This window comes from Mytilus californianus, unplaced genomic scaffold (assembly GCF_021869535.1).
Source record: "Mytilus californianus isolate M0D057914Y unplaced genomic scaffold, xbMytCali1.0.p SCAF_7, whole genome shotgun sequence".
NCBI classification, from domain to species: domain Eukaryota; kingdom Metazoa; phylum Mollusca; class Bivalvia; order Mytilida; family Mytilidae; genus Mytilus; species Mytilus californianus.
In genome coordinates this window covers 83,174,848-83,197,572 of record NW_026262723.1, presented here as the reverse complement: position 1 = coordinate 83,197,572, position 22,725 = coordinate 83,174,848, and the positions used below count along the sequence as shown (strand labels likewise).

At 31.9% G+C, this 22,725-nt stretch overlaps 1 protein-coding gene across 1 annotated transcript; it reads right to left on the bottom strand.

The window, feature by feature from the left end:
* Positions 1-1,117: 1,117 nt before the first annotated feature.
* Positions 1,118-18,085, bottom strand: LOC127709455 (N6-adenosine-methyltransferase non-catalytic subunit-like). Its single transcript, XM_052215006.1, has 10 exons — positions 17,962-18,085; positions 16,277-16,362; positions 12,258-12,360; positions 9,713-9,772; positions 7,114-7,201; positions 5,898-5,988; positions 4,311-4,449; positions 3,884-3,976; positions 2,835-2,951; positions 1,118-1,721 (listed from the first exon to the last, which is right to left on the bottom strand). The coding sequence occupies exons 1-10, from the start codon at positions 18,025-18,027 to the stop codon at positions 1,185-1,187; spliced, it is 1,380 nt and encodes a 459-aa protein (XP_052070966.1). The 5' UTR covers positions 18,028-18,085; the 3' UTR covers positions 1,118-1,184.
* Between the last annotated feature and the right edge of the window lie 4,640 nt (positions 18,086-22,725).

Below are 22,725 nucleotides of genomic sequence, written 5' to 3'. Positions count from 1 at the left end.
CAAGAAATATGGAAAAGAGGATTTGACTGGGACCAAATAGCTGATGAAGACATATGTATATCATGGATGGATCTTGCCTAAGACATTGATACATGTATATATATATATATATCACATAATAGATATGTTTAACAAATATAAAAATTGTAAACTTACCTTTGAGATTCAGTTAATTGAAAAAATGATGTCAAGGTCAGTTGACCACTTTGAGATAAGACATCAACATAAAACAATGAATTAATAGACCAAATGCAGTTGACCTATCACTTTATACTTAAACAGAATGTGTCAAGAATAAAGAATATGAGGTAAAGAACAGATGAATCCATTTGGTCCTGATTTGGACAACCTAACAATGATATAATTTGCATATTACTATTAGTTCAAAAATGTAACTGATAAACTCATCATAGATACTAGGATTAAATTTTTGGTACGCCAGACAAGCGTTTCGTCTACAAAACTCTCATCAGTGATGCTTGAATCAAAGAAGTTAAAAAGGTCAAATAAAGTACAAAGTTGAAGAGCATTGAGGACCCAAAATTCCAAAATATCTTGCCAAAAGTAGCTAAGGTAATCTATTCCTGGGGTAAAAAATCCTTAGTATTTTGAAAAAAATCAAAGTTTTGAACAGTTTATTTATAATTATGACCATACTAATGTAATTCATGTCAATACAGAAGTGCTACTGGGCTGGTGATAAGTACCCTAAACTTGAAAACTAATGTGATCAATGGACCATAAAAAAATTGGTCCAATAGAACCCAAAATACCTGAAGAATTGGAAGTATAATAAATCAACATGAAGAAAAGGTAATTTGGGGCTATATGTCAATTAGACAGCAACTCAACAATAAAAAAAATATAGAAGCAGACACCTCAAGAACTTTATTCTAATGATAAAAAGTACAGTATTTTAATTTAACTAGAGCAGTTTGCAAAGCAGGACTAATACCCCTAATACATGCATTTTAGGTGCTGCTTGAGGGGCAGACAGGAATAAATTTTGAAAATTAACATTAATTAGTGAACATGGTTAACATGATATGCCCAGCCACTGAATAGCCCTAAGTTTTATTGTGTAAAGAAACCACCAGAAAAACAATGCAACACAAGCTCTTCTATATGCACAACATACAGTTTTATTATAAAATATTATTGTAAAGAAACAGTAACAATGTGAATTAGCGATGAGGATAACCTCCCCTTTGTCTGCCGCTGCCTGAACCTGAGAAGCCTCGCTCATCTCTATTATCTCTTCCACCTCTATGTCCTCCTCTGTCCCCTCTACCTGCACCTCTAGGGTTAGAAGACCCCCTGCCTCTGAAAGATTGTCCTCCTCTGCCTCCACGGCCAGAAGCTGATGGGTCTTTTGGGGTTGGTGACTTCGGTCTTAATCTTTCAATTTCTTCAGAACATCCTGTTGTTAAATTACCTTGTTCAAAATAATTCATATAAATATCTCTATCAAAGTTACTGCTTGTTAATTCATCACCGAGTGCCAGCCATCCTGGTCGAATTGTGTCATCTCTTCCAAATAAATGTAAACGTCGCCTTCCAAGGCAGAAATGTTCCATCATATGAAAGATTTCTACAGGTTTCTGCTTGCTTCCATATTCCTTTTCTTCTTCAATAATAAGATCAATATCAACATTTGCATGAATAAAATCTCCATCAGTGCTACGTTTGACTGTGCCTTTGATTCCCATCAGACAGTGTTCCTACAACAGACAAAAACAAATTAAGTTTCTATTTAATTTTTTTGCCAAAGCAAGCACATCTGTGACATGCCTACCAGGTAATTAATTTTTAATGGTTGACCTAAAAGTTATTCAAATTAAAGTCATTTGCTTTATCGTATAATGAAGTTTTCCATTGTTATGTAAAGAAAACATGGCCAGCAAAAGAAATGAATGAATAAAATACTAGTAACTATTTCGACAAAATATAATCGAGAGGAGAAACAGGCAATAAGAATCTGCAACTGAAAGATTCTGAAGCTACATGTAATAGAGGAACACAACAAAAAACAAATATTTAGAGTTTTAAATAAATTTCATCCTTGATAAACTTAGTTACATCTAGTTTCTATCAAATACAAAAACAATGACAATGTAGTAAAAATGTCCAGTATACATGGTATACAAAATATAGCCAAGCATTATTTGTAGGTTTCTCTATGTTCATGTCTACTAGAATGGCTATTAATTGCATAATCAAATATCTTTACATTATAATTGATAATTATAGATAATCATATGGATATAAACTGATTTTTGATACAATTCAGAACTAGTGATTTTGTATTAAGGATAGATTAAATAAATGGGGAATGTGTCCACAGATGATGCCCCCGCTTGCATATCATATAAAGTTATAAAGGGACATAACTGAAGAACGATAAAAGTGACGCTACCCAAATTTGTACTTGATCTGAGTTTTGTGGTAATAGGTATTGTGTTTAAGTTAAGATCATCAGGACAGTACAACCAGTATCCAACCATAGGGATAGAAAAAAAGATCATCAGGAGAGTACAACCAGTATCCAACCATAGGGATAGAATAAAAGATCATCAGGACAGTACAACCAGTATCCAACCATAGGGATAGGAAAAAAGATCATCAGGAGAGTACAACTAGTATCCAACCATAGGGATAGAAACAAAGATCATCAGGAGAGTAAAACCAGTATCCTACCATCAGGATAAGAAACAATTGGTTAGACAAGTTTAACAGTACTAACCATTGGGATTGAAATAAAGATCAGAAAAATAATATGAGTACCTCACCTTAAGGGATTTTTGTCACAGATAATACAATAACATGTAGCTTACTTTTGTTCTTTGAAATATAGAACCAGGTTCCAGCGCTTTACTTCTGGATGGGTTGTTTATGTTTGTCTTTATCCAACATATGTCTTCACATCTTCTGAAACCCCATCTTTTTAGACACTGAAAATGCAAAAGAAAAAGATGAAAATAATGATGCTTAAAAAATGCAAAACCATCTAAAAGCGGATCAACAAAACGACTGCTGTAGGCAAATTTTTATTATGTTTGTACATCTCTTATACCCTGAAAATTTTCTGTATCATTCAACAATATCAGGGAAAATGTCCATTTCATGTTAAAGCAGTACAAATTTTCAACAACACTCTTCATCTTGAGTTTGCCAAGTATCCATTCTAGTTCTTACAAATCATATAGTTTATTCTTTCCTTATTTCAATTACCATTATTCAGATCTCTATAGACTTAAGTGTAATTTTTTTTTGTATAACAGAAAGGGTACTACAAGGATGACTAACAAAATGATACCCTTTGTCCCAACATGAAGCAATGGCAAAGTCAATGATTTGCTGAGGGAAATCTTGATGATAATTCTGATAAAAAAACTGGAGGTGCATAAGGGCATTATATGGTGAAGATTCTGATTTAAGTTTCATTAAATTCCACTTAAGAGTTTAGGAGAAGCAGATACAAATGTGTACTGTAGTGTGCAGATATAAAGAGGTCCATGCAATGTGGAAGTTAATCCAAAAATCTTTAGATTGATTGTTGGTGTTTTAACAGTTTTTATTAGTGGAGGAAGCCGGAGTGCCTGGAGAAAACCACCGACATTCAATAGAACTGAAAATCCTAGTCAATTAAAATTGGAGTCGAGTGCACCTGCACGAGCAGGGTTCAAACCAAAAATCTTTTGAATGAAGAAATGAAATAGATGTTAAAGGACATCATATTAATAAGAATGTATGAAAATATCACGAATTTCTGTTGAGCAGTTCAGAAGCAGATACTAAGGTAGGACAGAAGGGGACAGACAGATACCCCCATCCCCATATACTGTCCACTTAAAAAAGCAGGGCTTTAATAATTAAATCTTACATTTCTTCCCCTTTCTAATCCATCAGCATTTCCACACCAAATCCACATAAATGACCTCTGGGCAGCAACAGCTGGAATATCTAACCTTTCTATCTAGTTTTTTGGGAAATAAACAGAAAATATTGATTAATGAAGTATTTTTTTAAACTGGTAGATAATTATACCATACAATTAAAGATTGCAGATTCCGTGTGTTCAATTGATTTTGCATTAACTAATTCTCAAGTTTGTTATATGAACAATGCTTGATAAAGCCATAATCTGTACTTAACTGAATGACTAAGTGTTGGTTATCATAGTTAAAAAAAGGTTAAATCTATGTGTTTTTGTTGCATGACAAGGCCTTTTAAATTGTCCATGTTGTTTTAAACATTTACAAGTATCAAATGTTTTTTAAATTTAATCTTTATCAATTAGTAAAGGTTACCTCATCCCAGTTCCAGTATTTATCATATACAGCTCCATTAGCAATATTGTAATGTTTCAATGGCGGCTCTATCAATATAACATCAAATTTCATTCCTAAATCCATCAAGTCAAACTGCTCAAGATCACACTTAAGATACCTGTAGAAAAAATATCAAAATGAAATTTCAAATTCATTTCTTTATAATTTCAAGTATTCTTTTGTTTTTCATGTTAAACAATGATATTATATTTTGCCCCAAATTGAAATGAAGCTTCTCTCTGTAAAAATTGAAGTAAAATCTAGAGAATTTTTTTTAATAAGAATACAATTTTACTAAGATTACTATGCTGTTTTCCCCCAAAGCTGTGAAACTGGAATACAATTGTATGGTCAGCAGACGGCTGTAGAACAGCAACACAGATTACCCTTTAAATGTCTTGGTAATTCTCTGCATTTCAATGGAAATGAAAGATAATGAGAAGTGGTGGGGAAAAAAACAAATTATCACAAACAATTTTGCAGTTATCTTATCTAGGACTATGTAATCAGATGACCTGTTATTAGAATGATAGTGATAATTCACAGGGTGTCGTGGTGTTATGGTGTTACAATAGTAAAAAATTGTCTAACTCAATTAACTTTCGTAAAAATTGTCAAATAAAAATGATGGTACAGTATGGTAAAGAGAATATGATAACAAATAATCCTTCTTAGTGTTATGATATTGTAACTATCATCGTATCTATTTAGTTGGCCTATTTTGTTTTGTGTGGCCTATTATATAATTTTACATTGTGTACAAAATAATACACATTGTGTTACAACTATGCAGTTTAGAAATCACTGGAACAATCATAGATACTCATGGAATGATTAGAACTTTCTATTTAACTTACATAATGTTTCCAATGATCATAACAAAAGATGCATAATTAAAACATCTACAGTTATCTAGAACTTTCCGTTACAAGTATTTAAATGCAGACCCTTAAGTTAGACACAGACATAGATATAGACATAGGCATCGATAGACATCAACATTCTCAACAGTTGGATTGACACTTTTTATTTACAAACTACATCATACTAGATTGTGACCTATTGGACGTAATATTCTCTGTGGATTCTGAGAAGATTTCCGGATAAAGAAAAGATAAAAGATTGGACTCATATTTTGACAGTTAAGTTGACATTACTATTTGTGTAATACTTCTTGTAAAATTGTGTATAATAAATCTTGTTAAATTTTATTATTGATTTGTGTCTTTTGTTGGCTACAATTAAAATTCGATTTTCTGGTCGTAACATTAGTATGAAAGCTTTCTGGAAAAGGGTCTCCAGAACAGGAAGTTGCTTTTTTTATTTGAACTGCTTCACATTTTGTCATGTTGGAGCCTTTTATAGCTGACTGTATGGTATGGGTTTTGCTCAAGGTTTGAAAGCCGTACATAGATCTATAATTGCTTAAATCAGCTTTATTTGGACTTTAATGGATATTTGTCTCATTGGCAATCATACCACATCTCCCTAAAGACTGACAGACATCTCCCTGCTCTTCAATGGACAACAACTGATACAAAGAATTGACAGTGAAGACAAACTTACATAGGTGGTATATTCGTTGTCTGTATAAGCTCATCTTTCAATTTTATCAACTCTCTCAACTTTGGATATTCTTCAAATCTGTTTGCCAAGCCTAAATATAGTTATAGAATATCTAAATATCAATTCATAATGAAATATTTTTGTGTATAATATATATTTAAACATAAGTACCCAGTATTTCATAGATGGTTCTCTTCCGTTTTTTTCTATCTCTTGTATGACAATCAGGGCCTTGAGCTATGGTCATATGAGCCAGAAATATGGTTATTTTTCACTTCTCAAGAGTGATACTTTTCTGGCATCACTGGGCAGTTTTCTGGATATGCATGTAGTGTCAAATTACCAAAATCAATACGGTTTGCAATATGACTTAGTGGGCACAGTGAAAGTTGTCTGATGACTCAAAGGTCAAAGACGTAAATCTCTGCTTTTAGCCCTTCAGCAAGCAATGTCCAATAAATTATAAATAATATTTTATTTAATGAATATGGTAAGAACTTTTATACAAGTTAACCTGCTGCAAGCTTTATAATGTACATGTTTTAGTGGCTTATTTATTAAACACCCTTTTTTACCCAAATATCACTTTTTTTGTTTTTATTTAGTTTGTATTTGTATTAAACAAGCCTGATCAATTTTTGTCTTTCATTGGCTATAAAACTTTAAAAGACAATATGGTGGAAGTTTCTGTATCCATATCATACTTTTTTTTAATCTAGTTTTTATTGACGATTTGTTTAATCAGTCCAACCTTGTAAAGTTAACAGACCATCAGGCACTGGAATAAGAGGGTTAGAATATTTTTTTATTTCACTACACTTGTTTCAATATACAAACAACCTTTTACTAGCAATAAGCTAAAATATTTTACCAGTTGATCAGTTTAAACAAATGAATTAAAACAGTAACTTGGTAAAACATATATAGCAAAGAGTGAAAGGACCAGCCTTTCTGATATGCATAGTAATATTTATTATATTTTCAAAGGTTGATTGATTGATTGATTGTTGTTTGCTAATGGTCCAGTGGCATATTTTCCAAGACATCAAATTGATAACACACAAGAATTTGTCTTATGGTTCAACAAATGGACATAGATTTTAAGATAATTTCAAGCTGTACAAAAATTTGAAAAATGAAATGCCCTATGCATTCCCAATTAGTGTTGCATGATTGAAGTTAGCATATACTGATATATGTTTAGTTTTCAACCTACCAACATCTCTTATAAAGTTTTGTGGTCTTTCACCAGTGTCTACAAAGTTTTGGCAGTAATCATTATGAGGATTAGCACTTTGTGTTCCCTGAAATAAGATAAATATGGGAAAATAAGACATAAATTTAAACAAATCAGACAATAAGGTCCCTTTTTTAAAAGTTTTATTAGTGATCAATCTTAAAATGATAGTAAAACTGAAAAAAATAGAGAACATGGTAATTTTTTTTTATCTTTTGGTTTGCAGACTACAGTGAATACATACATTGGTACAATGTTAATTATTAGTTGTAATTAGGTACTGTGAAATTACTTTTATTCGTGGTATCAATTTTCGTGGTTTCCTAATTTCGAGGATTTAAGTTTTTTGAAAGAAAAAAAAATTAGGTGAAGAATATGAAGCCATCTGAGATGAAAACTCGTGAAAATAATCATAGTAGTTTTATAATAATTTCTAGGACATTTCAAAATACGGTGTTTATTTTCACTTACTTGTTCATCTTTCATTACTGACAACATTCATCAAACTTTTAATAAGATAATTGCTTTTTGAAATAAACCGATTCATCTATTCTTACAAATGTTCTCGATTGAAGGAAATTGCAGAGTAATCATTTTAATTGTTGCACACGGGTAATCAGAAGTGATGACACTAATTAACCGGAGATTGTTTGATCAACAGATTAACGGTCACCAAAGGTGTTAATTGGACCATAACTTGTCCCTTAAAGAAAACGGTAACATAAAAAAAGCTACAAATGGAATTTGAATTTTCTTGAGAATTAAAAGGTTTAAAGTCGTACTGTTTAGGTTTTTTAAAGATTAAATGGACAGAATTCTGTCTGTAGTTGCATCTTTAGTTCATAGTGCGTTTGCTGATATTCGATGTAGTCAAACCTACGGTATTGGGGATCTTTCCATGTCCTGATTTGGACAACAGTTCTTATATTTCGTTGGACACTTTAATTCGTGGATAAAGCCATTGATGAAAAACCACGAAAATTGGTACCCCACGAATAAAAGTACTTTCACAGTAATATAGTAATGATATACCGACATAAGAGGTCTCTAAACACAGTAGCTCCAAATGGAACGTTTGTTATTGGAAGACATATTAATTATGTGAATCAGCGGAAAAAAATGTAGCATATAAAATATAGGATATTTGCCACAACACATAATTAACAGTGCCTGGTGATGATTCATAGCCTGACCCGTTTTGGTCCTTCACAGACCTTCTTCAGAGGCAGAATGATGGATTAATGGTTGCTCCCTATTTTTATAGATCCTGTATCCGGTGGAAAAGTTATCAAGTACCGGCAGATATCTTTACAGGACAAATTCTCCTTTCAGGTAAAATCCAGTGGAATTTTCCTTAGTTACGGTAAACTTTATTCAACTGATTTACATGTTACGGTAAACATTTAACTAAATGATATAACAAAGGGTGGCAATTAAATTAAAAGTACATGGAAGTCATGCAATTGTGATGTTTTGGATTATGATTTGCCAAAAATATCAAGTCTAATAATAGTGTTACATGGTAGTCATGCAGTCTTCATGTTTTAGCTTGTGATTTGCCAAAATATCAAGTCTAATAATAGTGTTACATGGTAGTCATGCAGTCTTGATGTTTTAGCTTGTGATTTGCCAAAATATCAAGTCTAATAATAGTGTTACATGGTAGTCATGCAGTCTTGATGTTTTAGCTTGTGATTTGCCAAAATATCAAGTCTAAACTATAACTTCTTCCCCCCCCAAAAAAAAAAACTTTGTTTTTTTTTGTGGGGGGAGTTTATAATTAGTGAAGCATTATTTATGCCTTCAATACTCCCTTTTAGAAATTAAGGGTAATTGTATATTAATCAACAGTGTTAAATAGTTCAAACACTTTGATTAATATACTTATAATAACTTATCTGCTGGATACCCGATCTAAATATAAATAGGGTGCAACCATTAATCCATCATTCTGCCTCTAAAGAAGGTCTGTGAAGGACCGAAACAGGTCAGGCTATGAATAATCACAAGACGCTGTTAATTATGTGTTTTGGCATATATCCTATATTAGTTAAAATTTGCTTAGAAGTACCTTTCAACATGTTCAATATTCAATAATAACTCTTGGACCAGTAATTTGTCTCTTTTGTCTTATGTGATTTGTATTTTCTGCTTCGGAGCACCTGAGATCACACCAAGTTTTTGGTGGGGTTCATGTTGCTCAGTCTTTAGTTTTCTATGTTGTGTTTTGTGGACTGTTGTTTGTCTGTTTGTCTTTTTCTTTTTTAGCCATGGTGCTATCAGTTTATTTTTTACTTATGATTTTGAATGTCCCTCTGGCCTCTCTTGTTCTTATGTTGTCCTTTTACATGACTGCACCTGGTTAGTTGAGGGTTGTTCATTGTTGAAGGCAGTACCGTCCCCTATAGTTGCTTAACTCCAAGTCATTTGAACACTTGTGGATAGTTTTCTAATTGGCAATCGTATCACTTCTCCTTTTTTTATATAATGTTAGAGATACTTGATGTTATAAAAGGTAAAAAATAATAAACAAAATATTTGATGTTAATCCAGATAAAGAAAGTCAGAAACTTTATACCTTAAGAAATGTGCTGGAGTCTGTGTATATTTCTTCAAGTTCTTCTTCAATGTCTTCCAACTGAAATAAGTTTAAAACATTTTATACACTTAACTCTATTAAATGAACAATGGAAATCAACTACAATACTTGTATATTTCATAAAACTTACCTTCATTGCTCAAGAATTTGCTCAAGAAGTCATGAAATTTGCATTCAAACTTTTTTTTCAAATTCAAGTGCATTGCATCAAATTAATGATTTCTGCATTATAAAATAAATGGAGAATGTGTCCATGGGACACAGATGATGCCCCCGCTTGCATATAAAGTTATAAAGGGACATAACTCAAGAACGGTAAAAGTGACGCCACCCAAATTCAAACTTGATCTCAGTTTTGTGGTAATAAGAATTGTGTATAAGTTTCATAACAGTTGGTTGAGGCAAACTTAAGTTAGAGACCGGAAACGAAAAAAATTCAGCAATTTTAACATTTGTAAAGGGTATAACCCTAGAAGGATAAAAGTGACATCACCAAAATTCAAACTTGATCTGTGTTTTGTGGTAATAAGCATTGTGTACAAGGTTTATAACATTTGGTTGAGACAAACTAAAGTCAGAGAATGGAAACCAATTTCGTGACATACGTATGTATGGACGTACAGACGGACAAGGGTAACACTTAATGACCCTTCTGCTGCGACAAGGGCATAATAAATTGCTTCGCCTAGCGCAGCTGGATACAACCACAGAGGTCCTACCTGAACAGTTGGGAAAAAATGGACACAATATTCGCGCTTGATACAGGTCTGAATTTGGATTGTAATTAAATATTTGACACATAATGGGTTTCTGACACAGAATAACTGTAGTCAAAGAACTTAGAATTGGTTATATGATTTGAATTTATATTCAATTTTTTGCTTTTGTGCAATACACTATGCTGTTGCGTATTGACCCCCCACCACCACCACTTTTTTTTTGCCAAAAAAATAATATTAGAAGAATTTTTCTTTTTAATTTCTGAAATCTAAAATGAGAAAAAATTGACCCCCCCACAATTTTTTTTTTCACCTCCCCCTCCCCCCCCCCCTTTTTTTCCCAAAAAAATTTCTTTCCCTCAAGATATGGTCATAATTTCAATTCAAATTTCCAATGGAGTTTGCAACCATAATTACCCATTTAAATACATCTTAAAAGTCTTAAAATAGAAAATGACATACATAATCATGGCTAAAATTAATATTCCTTAATAGTAACTTCTAAAAATAAATTGACAGCTAATCATCTCAAGACCATACAACATTTCTTTATACATAATTTAAAAGCAGTGTAAGGGAGGTAATCAAAACGTTTTGTTTGGATTACCTCCCTTACACTGCTTTTAAATTGTCTTAAGTAATTGTCCATTAACCAGGAAACCCTTGTTTTTCCCCCTTCTTTGCCCCTAATTCCTAAACGGTTTGAGCCATAACCCCCCTAGGCAAATCCTAACCATCCCTTTGTGGTATGGAAATTTGTGGTATAATTTCATAGAGATCCATACACCGTTCCACAAGTTATTGTCTGGAAACTAGAAAAATGCTTCTTTGGGCCCCTTTTTGGCCCCTAATTCCCAAACTGTTAGGACCATAACCCCCAAAATCAATCCCAATCTTCCTTTTGTGGTTATAAAACTTGTATTAAAATTTCATAGATTTCTATTTAATTATACTAAAGTTATTGTCCGGAAACCAACTGTCTTCGGACGATGCTGACGACGACGTGATACCAATATACGACCGCAAATTTTTTGCGGTCGTATAAAAATTCCATGATATACTTTGGTAATTGATTTGTTACAATATATAATGGAGTATAAATACATTCATGTAATACTAAATTTTGTTGCATCTTCTAAGGAAAAAAATAGTATACTCAAGATCTGCTTTTACTTTTATACATCATAATATTAAATTTACCATGAATACAAACCTGAGAATAGGCTGTACAACAAAACTGTGAAATGCTTTGCTTTGTTACTTTGGTCCTCATGAAAAGCTCAATATTGGGTAAAATTTACAAATATTTTTATATTTTTATGAATAACCATATACTGTGAATCATTTATTTTTGTAGGTACCAATTATTGTGGATTGAGGAAAAATTGTATTCTGTGGATATTTGATTTTGTGGTTTTGGCTAAGTCTAAATTAAAATTTGTGGTTCACCTATTCCCTGAAAATCGAAATCAACAAATATTGGTTTCCCAGAAATAATAATTAATCCACAGTATTTAAAAAGTGCAACTTACAAAATATGTAGACAAGGGGCATAACTCTATATAGTTTACTTCCAAGTATGTGATGAAAATATACAAATATTAACTAAGGATGAGGCAACAATAGTTAATTAAAGTATTATTGGAATATTTAAATAAATCTTGACGGTGCCAAAATAACAAGGGACAAGCGGATAGCGAAACACCCTCTGAAAATGGTCCAACTAGAACATTGCTTATAAAACACAAGAGGAATATAAACCTCTTGAACTTGCTGCTTTATCATTATGGTCAAATTATTTTTACCTCTTCTTTTCTCCTCTTAAAAGATTTTCTGTCATCTGTATTATCTGATTTCTTTACAGCCTCATCACTCAGTTGGTTCTCAACGATCAAAGCTGGGGCTCCCCTGTAGGAAAGTTATAAATTTATATAGTTATAAGGTGTATAGTATCTAAATGCATTAATCTTGTACCATACTATCTATCTTAATATATATTCTGATTTTAAGACAGCCTCTTATTGCCTAAGCAGCTGGAAATGCTTCAATTGCATAAAGGTGTACAATTGTTTACTCCTCTCCATCATTTACATTACAGTTGCATCTAAAACCTATTGAAAATGTTTGGTGCTTGCATTCTCAAACTTTTCATTAGCAAGGAACATTAGAGGACAAAACATTAATTATTTCTGTAATAAAAGCTTCTTGTGCACATGTACATTGGCAAATAATCATGTTATTCTTAGTATACCTTCTATAAATAGATACCATTGCATGTACTAGTTATTTTTTAAAATATCCTATGAAAATTCAATAGAAATTACTTTCCCATAAAAAGTTTGACTTTTATATCACAAGTAATAGCAATGGACTTCTTTTATTTATATTATCATATAGAAGAAATTTAATTTAAAAAAAACATTTATATTCTAAGTTAAGCATCTATAGCAATAACTTTTTTAGAAAAATATTTTAGATTATTACCATCTGAAACATATTACCAGGCCTAATAATCATGCTTTTTGCATTTTTTGTCTTTAGTTTAATTTAAAATTAACAACTCATTAACCTTTAAAATCACCTCTCTTTTTTTTTTCCAATCCTTTTTGACAGTTATTCACGTAAAATTAATTTTATGTCTACATAAAAAAAATATCACATGTTCATATTCATGCTAATTTAAAGCCTATCTTGGTGTTGGAAGGTATTTAAAAAAAATAATAACACTACAATATGAAATGTAAACAAAGTAATATCTATAATAAAACACATAAGTGGATGGACATCCAATGTTAAGGACCAAATCAAATTAAGAATGTGCACAAATTAAATGCTAGTTCAAAAGGTAACAAACAGTCTGTAGAAAGACATGACTACACTTTAAGCAGATTCATCTTTGCTTTTCAGAATTTTTGGATTTTAATGCTCTTCAACTTCAACTATTTGATTCAGCCTTGCAACTGTTTTGAATTGAGCAACACTGGTGAGTCTTATGTCTTATATCCTAAATGCTGCAATATAAGCAAAAAAGAGGTAAATACCAATACCAGTCTTTGGTTGGTCCTCCATAGGATAAGATCCTCACAGTCCTGTACTGATGGTCAGCACACTATCGTGACCAACCAGGAAACACAAGGAAATTAGTCTGTACAGAGCATTTTTATATTGGTTGATTTTACTTTTTGAATTGTTTCACATTTTGCCATGTTGGGCCTATTATAGGTGAATATACAATATTGGTTATGCTCATTGTTGAAGGCTCTACAGAGTGACCTAAAGTTGCTCAAATCAACTTCATTTGGACTCTGTTGGATAAGTGTCTCATTGGCAATCATACCACATCTCCTTATTTTATATTTATAATTCTTCAAGTATGTTTTTTTCATCAAAAATTAAGTACTGTAAAACTTGTCTCCAAATTTTCAAAGGGACTCAATGTCTTATTAACATTATGGACTATTACAATTTAAAAGGATATTTGAACTTTCATTTCATTTTTGAAATCTTGCATAAAAATAAGGGCATGTACTTCAGACTGAAAACCACATTTTTCATACCTCATACCGAATGTATCCCAATAACACTAAGAAAACTAGAGGCTCTCAAGAGCCTGTGTCGTTCACCTGTGTGGCTCACCTGTATCTACTGTGGTTTTGGAAATCATGTAAAATAAGATTAAAATCATATTAAGTAGTATTAGATACACAAATAATGATTGAGACCAGTTTGATTTAATTTGGCCCAGTAGTTAAATTAAAAGCAGGTCATCCCATTGTAGTCTTACAATAGTTACTGAAGACACCTTATCATTATTAAAATTAGTTTTCAAGTTGTGACCATTTGAAATTGTTTTTTTACAATTTTCCCATAGACTTCTATAGTAAACCCCTATGTTCTATTTTTAGCCATGGTGGCCATCTTGGTTGATGGACGGGGTCATCTGATACATTTTTTTAAACAAGATACCCTTAGGATGATATAGGCTAAGTTTGGTTTCATTTGGACCAGTAGTTTCAGAGAAGATTTTTGTAAAAGATTACAAAAATTTATGAAAAAATTGTGAAAAATTGACTTTAAAGGGCAATAATTCCTTATGGGGTCAATTGACAATTTTGTTCATGTTTGACTTATTTGTAGATCTTACTTTGCTGAACAATTTTGCTGTATACAGTTTATCTCTATCTATTATAATATTCAAGATAATAACCAAAAACTGCAAAATTTCCTTAAAATTACCAATTCAGGGGCAGCAACCCAACAACGGGTTGTCTGAATTGTCTGAAAATTTTAAGGCAGATGGATCTTCACCTTATGAACATTTTACCCTATGTCAGATTTGCTCTAAATGCTTTAGTTTCAAAGCTATAAGCCAAAAACTGCATTTGACCCCCATGTTCTATTTTTAGCCATGGCGGCCATCTTGGTTGATGGGCGGGGTCATAGGATACATTTTTTAAACTAGATACCCTAAGGATGATTTAGGCCAAGTTTAGTTCTATTTGGCCCAGTAGTTTCAGAGGAGACGACGGACGCCAAGTGATGAGAAAAGCTCACTTGGCCCTTTTGGGCCAGGTGAGCTAATAAGAAAGTAAAAATGTAAATAACAAACAAAACTGATAAATCAAGGGGATGTATCAAATGACTTATTATTTAAATGTTTAATAGTTCTGTATTATCAATTTCACATTAGGCATTGATTTTGACTGGTTGATCCAGTGATAAGGACATTTTGACACTCAGTGGTGCTACTTTAAACAAGTCATTTCTCCCAACATAACTTCTCACCTGTATTGTTTCCTCCTTTTCCTCCTGGAATCAGTACATATAATGCAAAGTAATATTTTCAAAATTTCACCGGATATATGTATTCAATATATTTTGCTCCATTTATTCAGCATTTTATGTTTTTTTTGTGTTTTCAGTGTTATATGTTTCACATTCATATCATACTCATATTTCATATTCATATTCCACTTGACAATTGACGGCAAATAAACTTATAAACAGACTATAGTTTTGTACTCTATGTTTGGATATAAGTACTGAATATTTAAATCACGGCATAAGTATTTAAATTAGTACTATAGAAAGTGAATTCGATACTATGTTAATATTTAAATGATATATATCTATATTCAAATGGCATGAGCTATGCATGAACTCAAAGCGTGGCAATACTAACCATATATAATACTAATAAGCACTTTTTAAGTTTAGTCACTGGTCAATATATATATCAGGAAGGGCGGATGATGAGAGTCGCCGCTACAGATACTTATAATTAAGTTTATTATTTGGATGACTCATTTACTATGCAGAAAATGGCCCACAATTAACACCACTTTGATTTAGTCTTTGTGGTTTGGTGACTTTGTATCTTCAACCAGTTGGCGATAGATTTGGTGTCCCATTTTTCCTGTGACAAAATTTATGCTTTAAAATCTTACCTAATGAAAAAAAAACTTTTAAGAAGAATAAAAGATGTGCCACTGTGGGGCATATATCATTCAATGAAACATCATTAAAACTAAACACATAAATCAAACAACGACAAGTCTCAATTTTTTGGCATACTGAAAAGTAATTCAATATTTGACTGTGAAAAACTAGACACTCTTACATAATTAAAGTGGTAAGTATATCTGAATAGGTAAGAAAAAAGTAAGTACTTTGAGAAGATTGCACAAATAAGTCCCAGCATTTTGGCAATGCCCCTCCTGCCTTCTACTCCATATACTCAGTCATGAAAACATCATGAAACAAAGCTATATCTGCCCCTCAAACTTTATTTATCTACATGTATAGCAATAGGTGTTAATCATACCCAGTTTTGCTAGGTTTCTCTTCATTAAGTATTTCATCTTTACTCTTCAGAACTTTCTTTAATCCATCAGGACTGTCAACACCAAACTAGAAAAAAAGGACGAACAAAATTTAATATAGAGTAACAGCTCAGTAAAATATACATGTAAATTTAAATATTTACCATTCTAACTGGTTGAGTCAAAGTTTACTTTTATAAATTTTACTTATTTTCTATACTGTCAGGGGCATTATTTCAACTAGTTGTTATCAAATTGATACAGATATTAAAGTAAATAATTTTGAGATTCAAGTCATTTTTACTCAATATAAGTACAATTACACTTCAGGAGTTCGATTTGTGTGTCTTGTATGCAAGTTCTGTGTGGATAATAATATCATGGCGGATGTAAAATATTCAAAAGGTAGATATGTAGATTCCACCACTGCATCAAGTGTGTTACAATATTTATCCACTCGAGACAGTTAAATTTTAATATTTGAAGCGCGAGGCTTAATAATTAAAATTAACTGTTGAGAGTGGGAAAATATTGTAATATAGTCCCGTTATAGTGGTGGAATCTGTTTCTCTAATGATTTTTAGACGATATCTAAACAAAGTTTAATTCATCCTTCCTTTTCAAAGATTTGCAGAAAGTTGTATTATTTATATGTGACGTCATCAGGCACGGTCACCTTTTTTCATGAAGTCACAATCATGACAATAGGAAATTCAGAAGAAACCAAGAAAATTTGACGTCATAATTAAAATTTGACCAATCATTTGCCAAGAACAAAGTTTACTCTAAAGACGAGAAATATTTTTCTCACACCAATCGAGAAATGTAAAAAAAGCATGAAAATTAGAGAAAACTCTTACCTAAATTCCAAATGATGTATTTTCTTTTCAAAATTCCATTATTAAAGAAACTCATCCTTTGGAACTTTTCACTCTTTTATTTGGATAGTTATCTACCCTTTGAAAAATTATGTCCGCCATATTGTTATGCAAGGAAGTTGTATACAAGACACATAAATCAAAGTCCTGAAGTGAAATTGTACTTTTATTCAGTAAAAATGACTTATATCTCAAACATATACTTTAATATCTATACACCTTATCGCTATTCCCGCTTGACCCGAGAATCTGTCCCACTCGAACTTTTGACGTCATACAACAATCACTTTTCCATTGTGGCGTCAGACATTTTCTATTATGACGTCAAAATTTAACCGGAACTTGTGTGATGTCCAGTAATGGCGGACAAATAGAGATAAGGTGTATTAAAGCAGTATAACACCATATGAAATAAAGTTTTCGGGTAATATCTATCGGTTCTTGTGTCAATATTCAGTTCTTGTGAGTTCTCGGGAACTGGGTTATCATGGTTATGTGGCTGAAACGTTTCATTGAATTATCTACTCTTACTGTGAGGTAATAACATTAGCATTGTGACATCAAAGTGTTTGTGAAAGTGATTTAATTTGAAAGTTGTATATGCAAAGTTATTGATGAGATTGTTAAGTTTCTGAACGTCAGGGGCAAATATTTCATATGTCATGTTTAGGACGATGCACAGAGCCACAGTTATTTATGATAACTTTTCAACAGAGAACATTCTACAAACATGACAAACATGTCAAAGGACAAGGATGTAAGCAACTCAAAATTTCATTTTAAAAACATTTGATTAAGAAGTCATTTACTGCTTGTGCAAGAAGCTGTTTTCTTTTCTGTGATCTTTCTCGCAACTCTTTCAACCTATCACCCATTTTCCGCGTACTTGCCGAGTTTCTGGTACCTAAATATACCAGTCAATTGTATTTTTACGACAACTACTTCGAACAAACGTAATTTATAGGAGTCAAAAGCGTTGTAATCTCTTTCTTCACTCAAAATGTATTCTTTTTCATACAAAAAGACATTGAATATAGTAAACAAATAATAAATTATCTGTTTACGCTTTACGTTTACATCTTAATACCAAAATTTAATTTCTTAAATCACGTGTAGCAACGTTCAATAAAAGAGACAACACTTTTGTTTGTCCAATATGCAATAATTTAATTTTGGATGTAACATGTCTTGATTAGCTGTAAGTTTTTTGTCTATCAGCTCATAGACATAATTGGGTCAATATCCCTAATGCTTGAGGAACACAAAAGTTGTGCGTAAACAAAAAATCTCTGTGTAGTGATAATTTAATGGACATGTTTCTATTTTTAACAAGTGACTGAGCTTAATCATTTGTTATGTGAATTGTATTATCTGGTTCTGTCCTGGCCTTTTATAGCATTTTTTAATAGTATTAAACGATGTTGCTCTCTTAGGAAGCAAGTTAACTCGTACCATTGTAAACTCGTACCACGTAAACTCGTACCAAAAAAGTTAACTCGTACCAACGTAAACTCGTACCACTGGGAAGTCGTACCAATCAGAACTCGTACCATTAAAAATATATTCAAAAATACGAATGTTTTATGATTTGTTTTTTGGTAAACTAAATAAAAAAAGTTGAATTACTTGAATTTTATACTAGATTTTAATGAAAACTTAGACAAAAATACGAATGTTTTATGATCTTTTTTTTTTAAGCTTTATACAAAAAATTAAAATATCTTTGAAATTTATACCAGATTTTAATGAAAACTTAGACAAAAATATGAATGTAATTTCTTAATTACCATGCTAATAAATATATTAAATTCCTTTGATTGTGCGATTATTAACTAATCAACTTGTTTTTTTTATCTTTAACTAATCAACTTGTATAATCATATAAGCATGGTCATATTCTGTTGAAATGTGCTGAATATTGTATAAAAATAAATTTCATACTTTCTAACTGTTGGTCATAAACAATTTTAAACCTTTAAAACACAATCAATAAATTCTTTCATTAAATAAAATTCCTTTTAGAAACAATAGAAAAATACCCAAATCTATTCAATGTTACTGATTTGAAATGATTAAAAATTAAATCAAATAGTTGTCAGTAAAAGTTTAAAAAAGAGTCTATTCAAGGGAGACAACAAAGCCAATCTGCCACGGTTTTCTCTATCCAATTAGACAAGGAAAATTAGCTACAAATTGGTTATTGTAATTTCAAATTATATACATTTTACAGACTTAAGAGGTATTGAGTGAAATTAAAGTATATATTCATCATTAAACACCATTTTAATGCATTTAAATAAGTTGGTACGAGTTTACAATGGTATGAATTTACCGTGGTACGAGTTAGCAGTGGTACGAGTTTGCATTGGTACGAGTTTTTGTTTAGTGGTACGAGTTGACATTGGTACGAGTTTACAATGGTACGAGATAACTATAATTCCTTTCTTATATGTCTCTAATTTATGTCTAATCTTATGTACTTGTATGTAATGTGATGAAAGCTCTTGATAGGGCCCTTTAATTGGAATGAGAAACGTTTTTGAACATTAATATACATTAGAGAAGTTTTCTTGTTATACAAAACCTCATGTTTTTCAATAATTGGCACACTTTTTGTTCACCCGGCATATGATTACTCAAAATAAACTTTTTAGATTAGTTCAATTATTTAATTACAGATCGTATCCACCCGTTTAGCAATTGCTGTATCAGCCCTTGCATCTATTCCACTAGCCGAATTATTATGTGTGTTGGTAAAGTCTTGTGATCTCGATAAGGCTGTTTGGTGGTGGTTTTTTTTTCCTTGAGATTAACATTCACCATTTGCCTTTAACCAATTCTGAACGGGTTTTTTTAACAAACTTTCCGGGGTTGTCGTCAGTAGCGAACAAATCGCAAAATTTGCAGAAAAAGTTGAATAGACAATGCATGGGGACAAGTGCAGCCAAGCATATTTGAAGCATCTTTTTACCCCGTACATTTCTCGTTTATGAAAAGAAAAAGAACTAGGTAGATTCCAGTTTTAATTTAGAATGCTACACATTTGAGCACTAGGTACGGATGTGGAATAAAAGTTTGCAATATCCTTAGATTCAGCAGGTGTCATTTAAAAAAACAATCTTATGGATATGATAGGGTGAAAAAGTAATTTTCTTCAAATCAAGCTAACAGAAAACGTCGTTTTAATCATAAAACCAACAAAGTAATAAAATATAGGGATAGCAGCCTTAATTGGATTGTCTTAATCAAATCCTTTGATCCTCTAATTATCAAGTTCCCCTTAGGCCAATTTAATTATGACATGTGTTTATTTAAAGGAGTGTAGCGACAACGTGTCACCCTATTCAGTGCTGGATATTCAATTTATATTAAAGATAACATTAAAGCAAGAAATGATTAATACAAAAATTATTTTAAGATTTCCAAGCGGGTGGGTGGGGTGTTGCGAACCCACCCCAAACCCCCCTAAATCCGCTAGTGCAAAGTATTAAATTTTCAAAGAACTTATTGTGTGAAAAAAGGGATTTTTTACCACCAGCTAGGAGCCGCATCACGAAAGGATTTTCGGGGAGTACTAATTTACGAAAAAATGAATCACACTTCGTACCCAGTATTTAACCACATATGTGAAAATGTCTCAGCTTCGAAATGAGCCATCATGCATATCCAAGTTTACGATATGAACTGTGCTACAGAGGAAAACGTTACCATTACCGCCTATGCAAAATCAATTACGCATATTGTCCCAATTGGTCATGTGACCGTGATGTCATCAACGTTTTTTTAAATGATTTATTCCTTAAAAATGGAATTTAGAATTAAATTACAAGGAATGACTGTAACATTTTTGCTGTTTTTCGAAGTAACATCTAAAATGTTGTGCACACTTTTGAATAACCCGCTACGCGCGAAATTCAGTGTGCACCACATTTTTTATGTTATTTCTTCATAGACAGAAAAAAAAATATATGTCATTCCTTAATTAGCAGAGACATATATAAAGAATAAAAAATGGATCCCTGAAATAAATTTTACAGAAATTTTAGAACTTATCAAATCAATTGTATAGAAAATTTAATTTTGTCATCATTTTCGTCCATCGAACGTACATTCGACATCTCCGTATTATTTATAAGAAAATGAGATGTGGGTATCTGTCAGTCAACAACAATTTTTTTTTCTAACAATCAACATTCTAAAATTGTGTTGGGTAAGCCGATGAGGCATAACGTAGTCTTTTGAGAAGCGATCTACCTTATGTCATAACAGAGTGAAAGGAAAATCTAAAAAAAGTTTAACCACTTTTGATAAATCTAGAGGCAATGTACTAGTAACAACAAGTCAACAAGTATTTGAAGGTATCCTTCAAAATTCTACCTATTCACATGCTTTAATAGATCTAACACAGAAACATTCAAAGGATCTACAAAATTTTGAGTGTACCCGTAATCGTTTTCTTTAAAAATCATTTAAATAATAATTTTTACTGTGCAGATAATCTTGCAAATTTTTAAGGATATAGAGTAAAATCCGAAATTTTAAATGAAAAGATCCAGGTAAGTGTTTGTAAGATCAATTCCATGTAGCCTACATTTTTTCTTTTAATGTTTAAATGTTGGCAAGAAACTTGATGAGATTAAGCTTTCTGGTCTTAGGCTTAGATTATTGAAAAAAACACTTAAGGTCAAGTCACAGTAAATGGGCTATGTCACAGATTTTTTAAAATTGTGCATACAACTTTGACTCGTTGAACTTTAAACTGAAAATCGAAAATAAAAATAATGCATTTACCTCTTCTATTTTCTGAAATATTACTGATTGAATTCTTTTAAGATAGGTGAACAATTGTATAGAAACCACATAAATCGGCGAAAAACGTTCTTAAATTTGTCTTACAATCGTCAAATCTCCACTTTTAAATCCAAATTTTTTCTTAAAAACTAAATGTTGTTGGTATATAAATTTCCGTTTTAATGATGTAAAATGATATTAGGGTCTGTCGTCACTGACTTCGTTTTAGCGGTATACATCATTCAAAGAGATGAAAAAATACCGTTAAAACGTCGAATTTTCGTAACGCCATTGCGTTATATGCCGTAACTTGAAACGTCGATTTTGACGTTTTTCACTTCCAACTTGGTAACAGATGGTTAATACACCCAAAACATCATGTAAGTCACTTGTATTTGTTAAAATGTTTGGGAAATAAAACTATATTGGTTGGGATCCCGCTAACAGGTTTAACCCCGCCATATTCTGTATGTATGTGCCTGTCCCAAGTCAGGAGCCTGTAATTCAGTGGTTGTAGTTTGTTTATGTGTTACATATTTGTTTTTCGTTCATTTTTTGTACATAAATTAGGCCGTTAGTTTTCTCATTTGAATTGTTTTACATTGTCATTTCGGAACCTTTTATAGCTGACTGTGCGGTATGGGCTTTGCTCATTGTTGAAGGCCGTACGGTGATCTATAGTTGTTAATTTCTGTGTCATTTGGTATCTTGTGGAGAGTTGTCTCATTGGCAATAATACCACATCTTCTTTTTTATATATATCTATGGAATATAAAAAGAGG

Bases quoted from the DNA above. Each gene is read 5' to 3' on its own strand.
- LOC127709455 (XM_052215006.1), bottom strand. From the start codon at position 18,027: ATGGGTGATAGGTTGAAAGAGTTGCGAGAAAGATCACAGAAAAGAAAA. The intron at 7,202-9,712 runs GTATAAAGTTTC...ATCTTATTTCAG, and splicing joins ACTCCAGCACATTTCTTAAG to GGAACACAAAGTGCTAATCC. The intron at 2,952-3,883 runs GTAAGATTTAAT...TTGCATTTTCAG, and splicing joins GATTAGAAAGGGGAAGAAAT to TGTCTAAAAAGATGGGGTTT.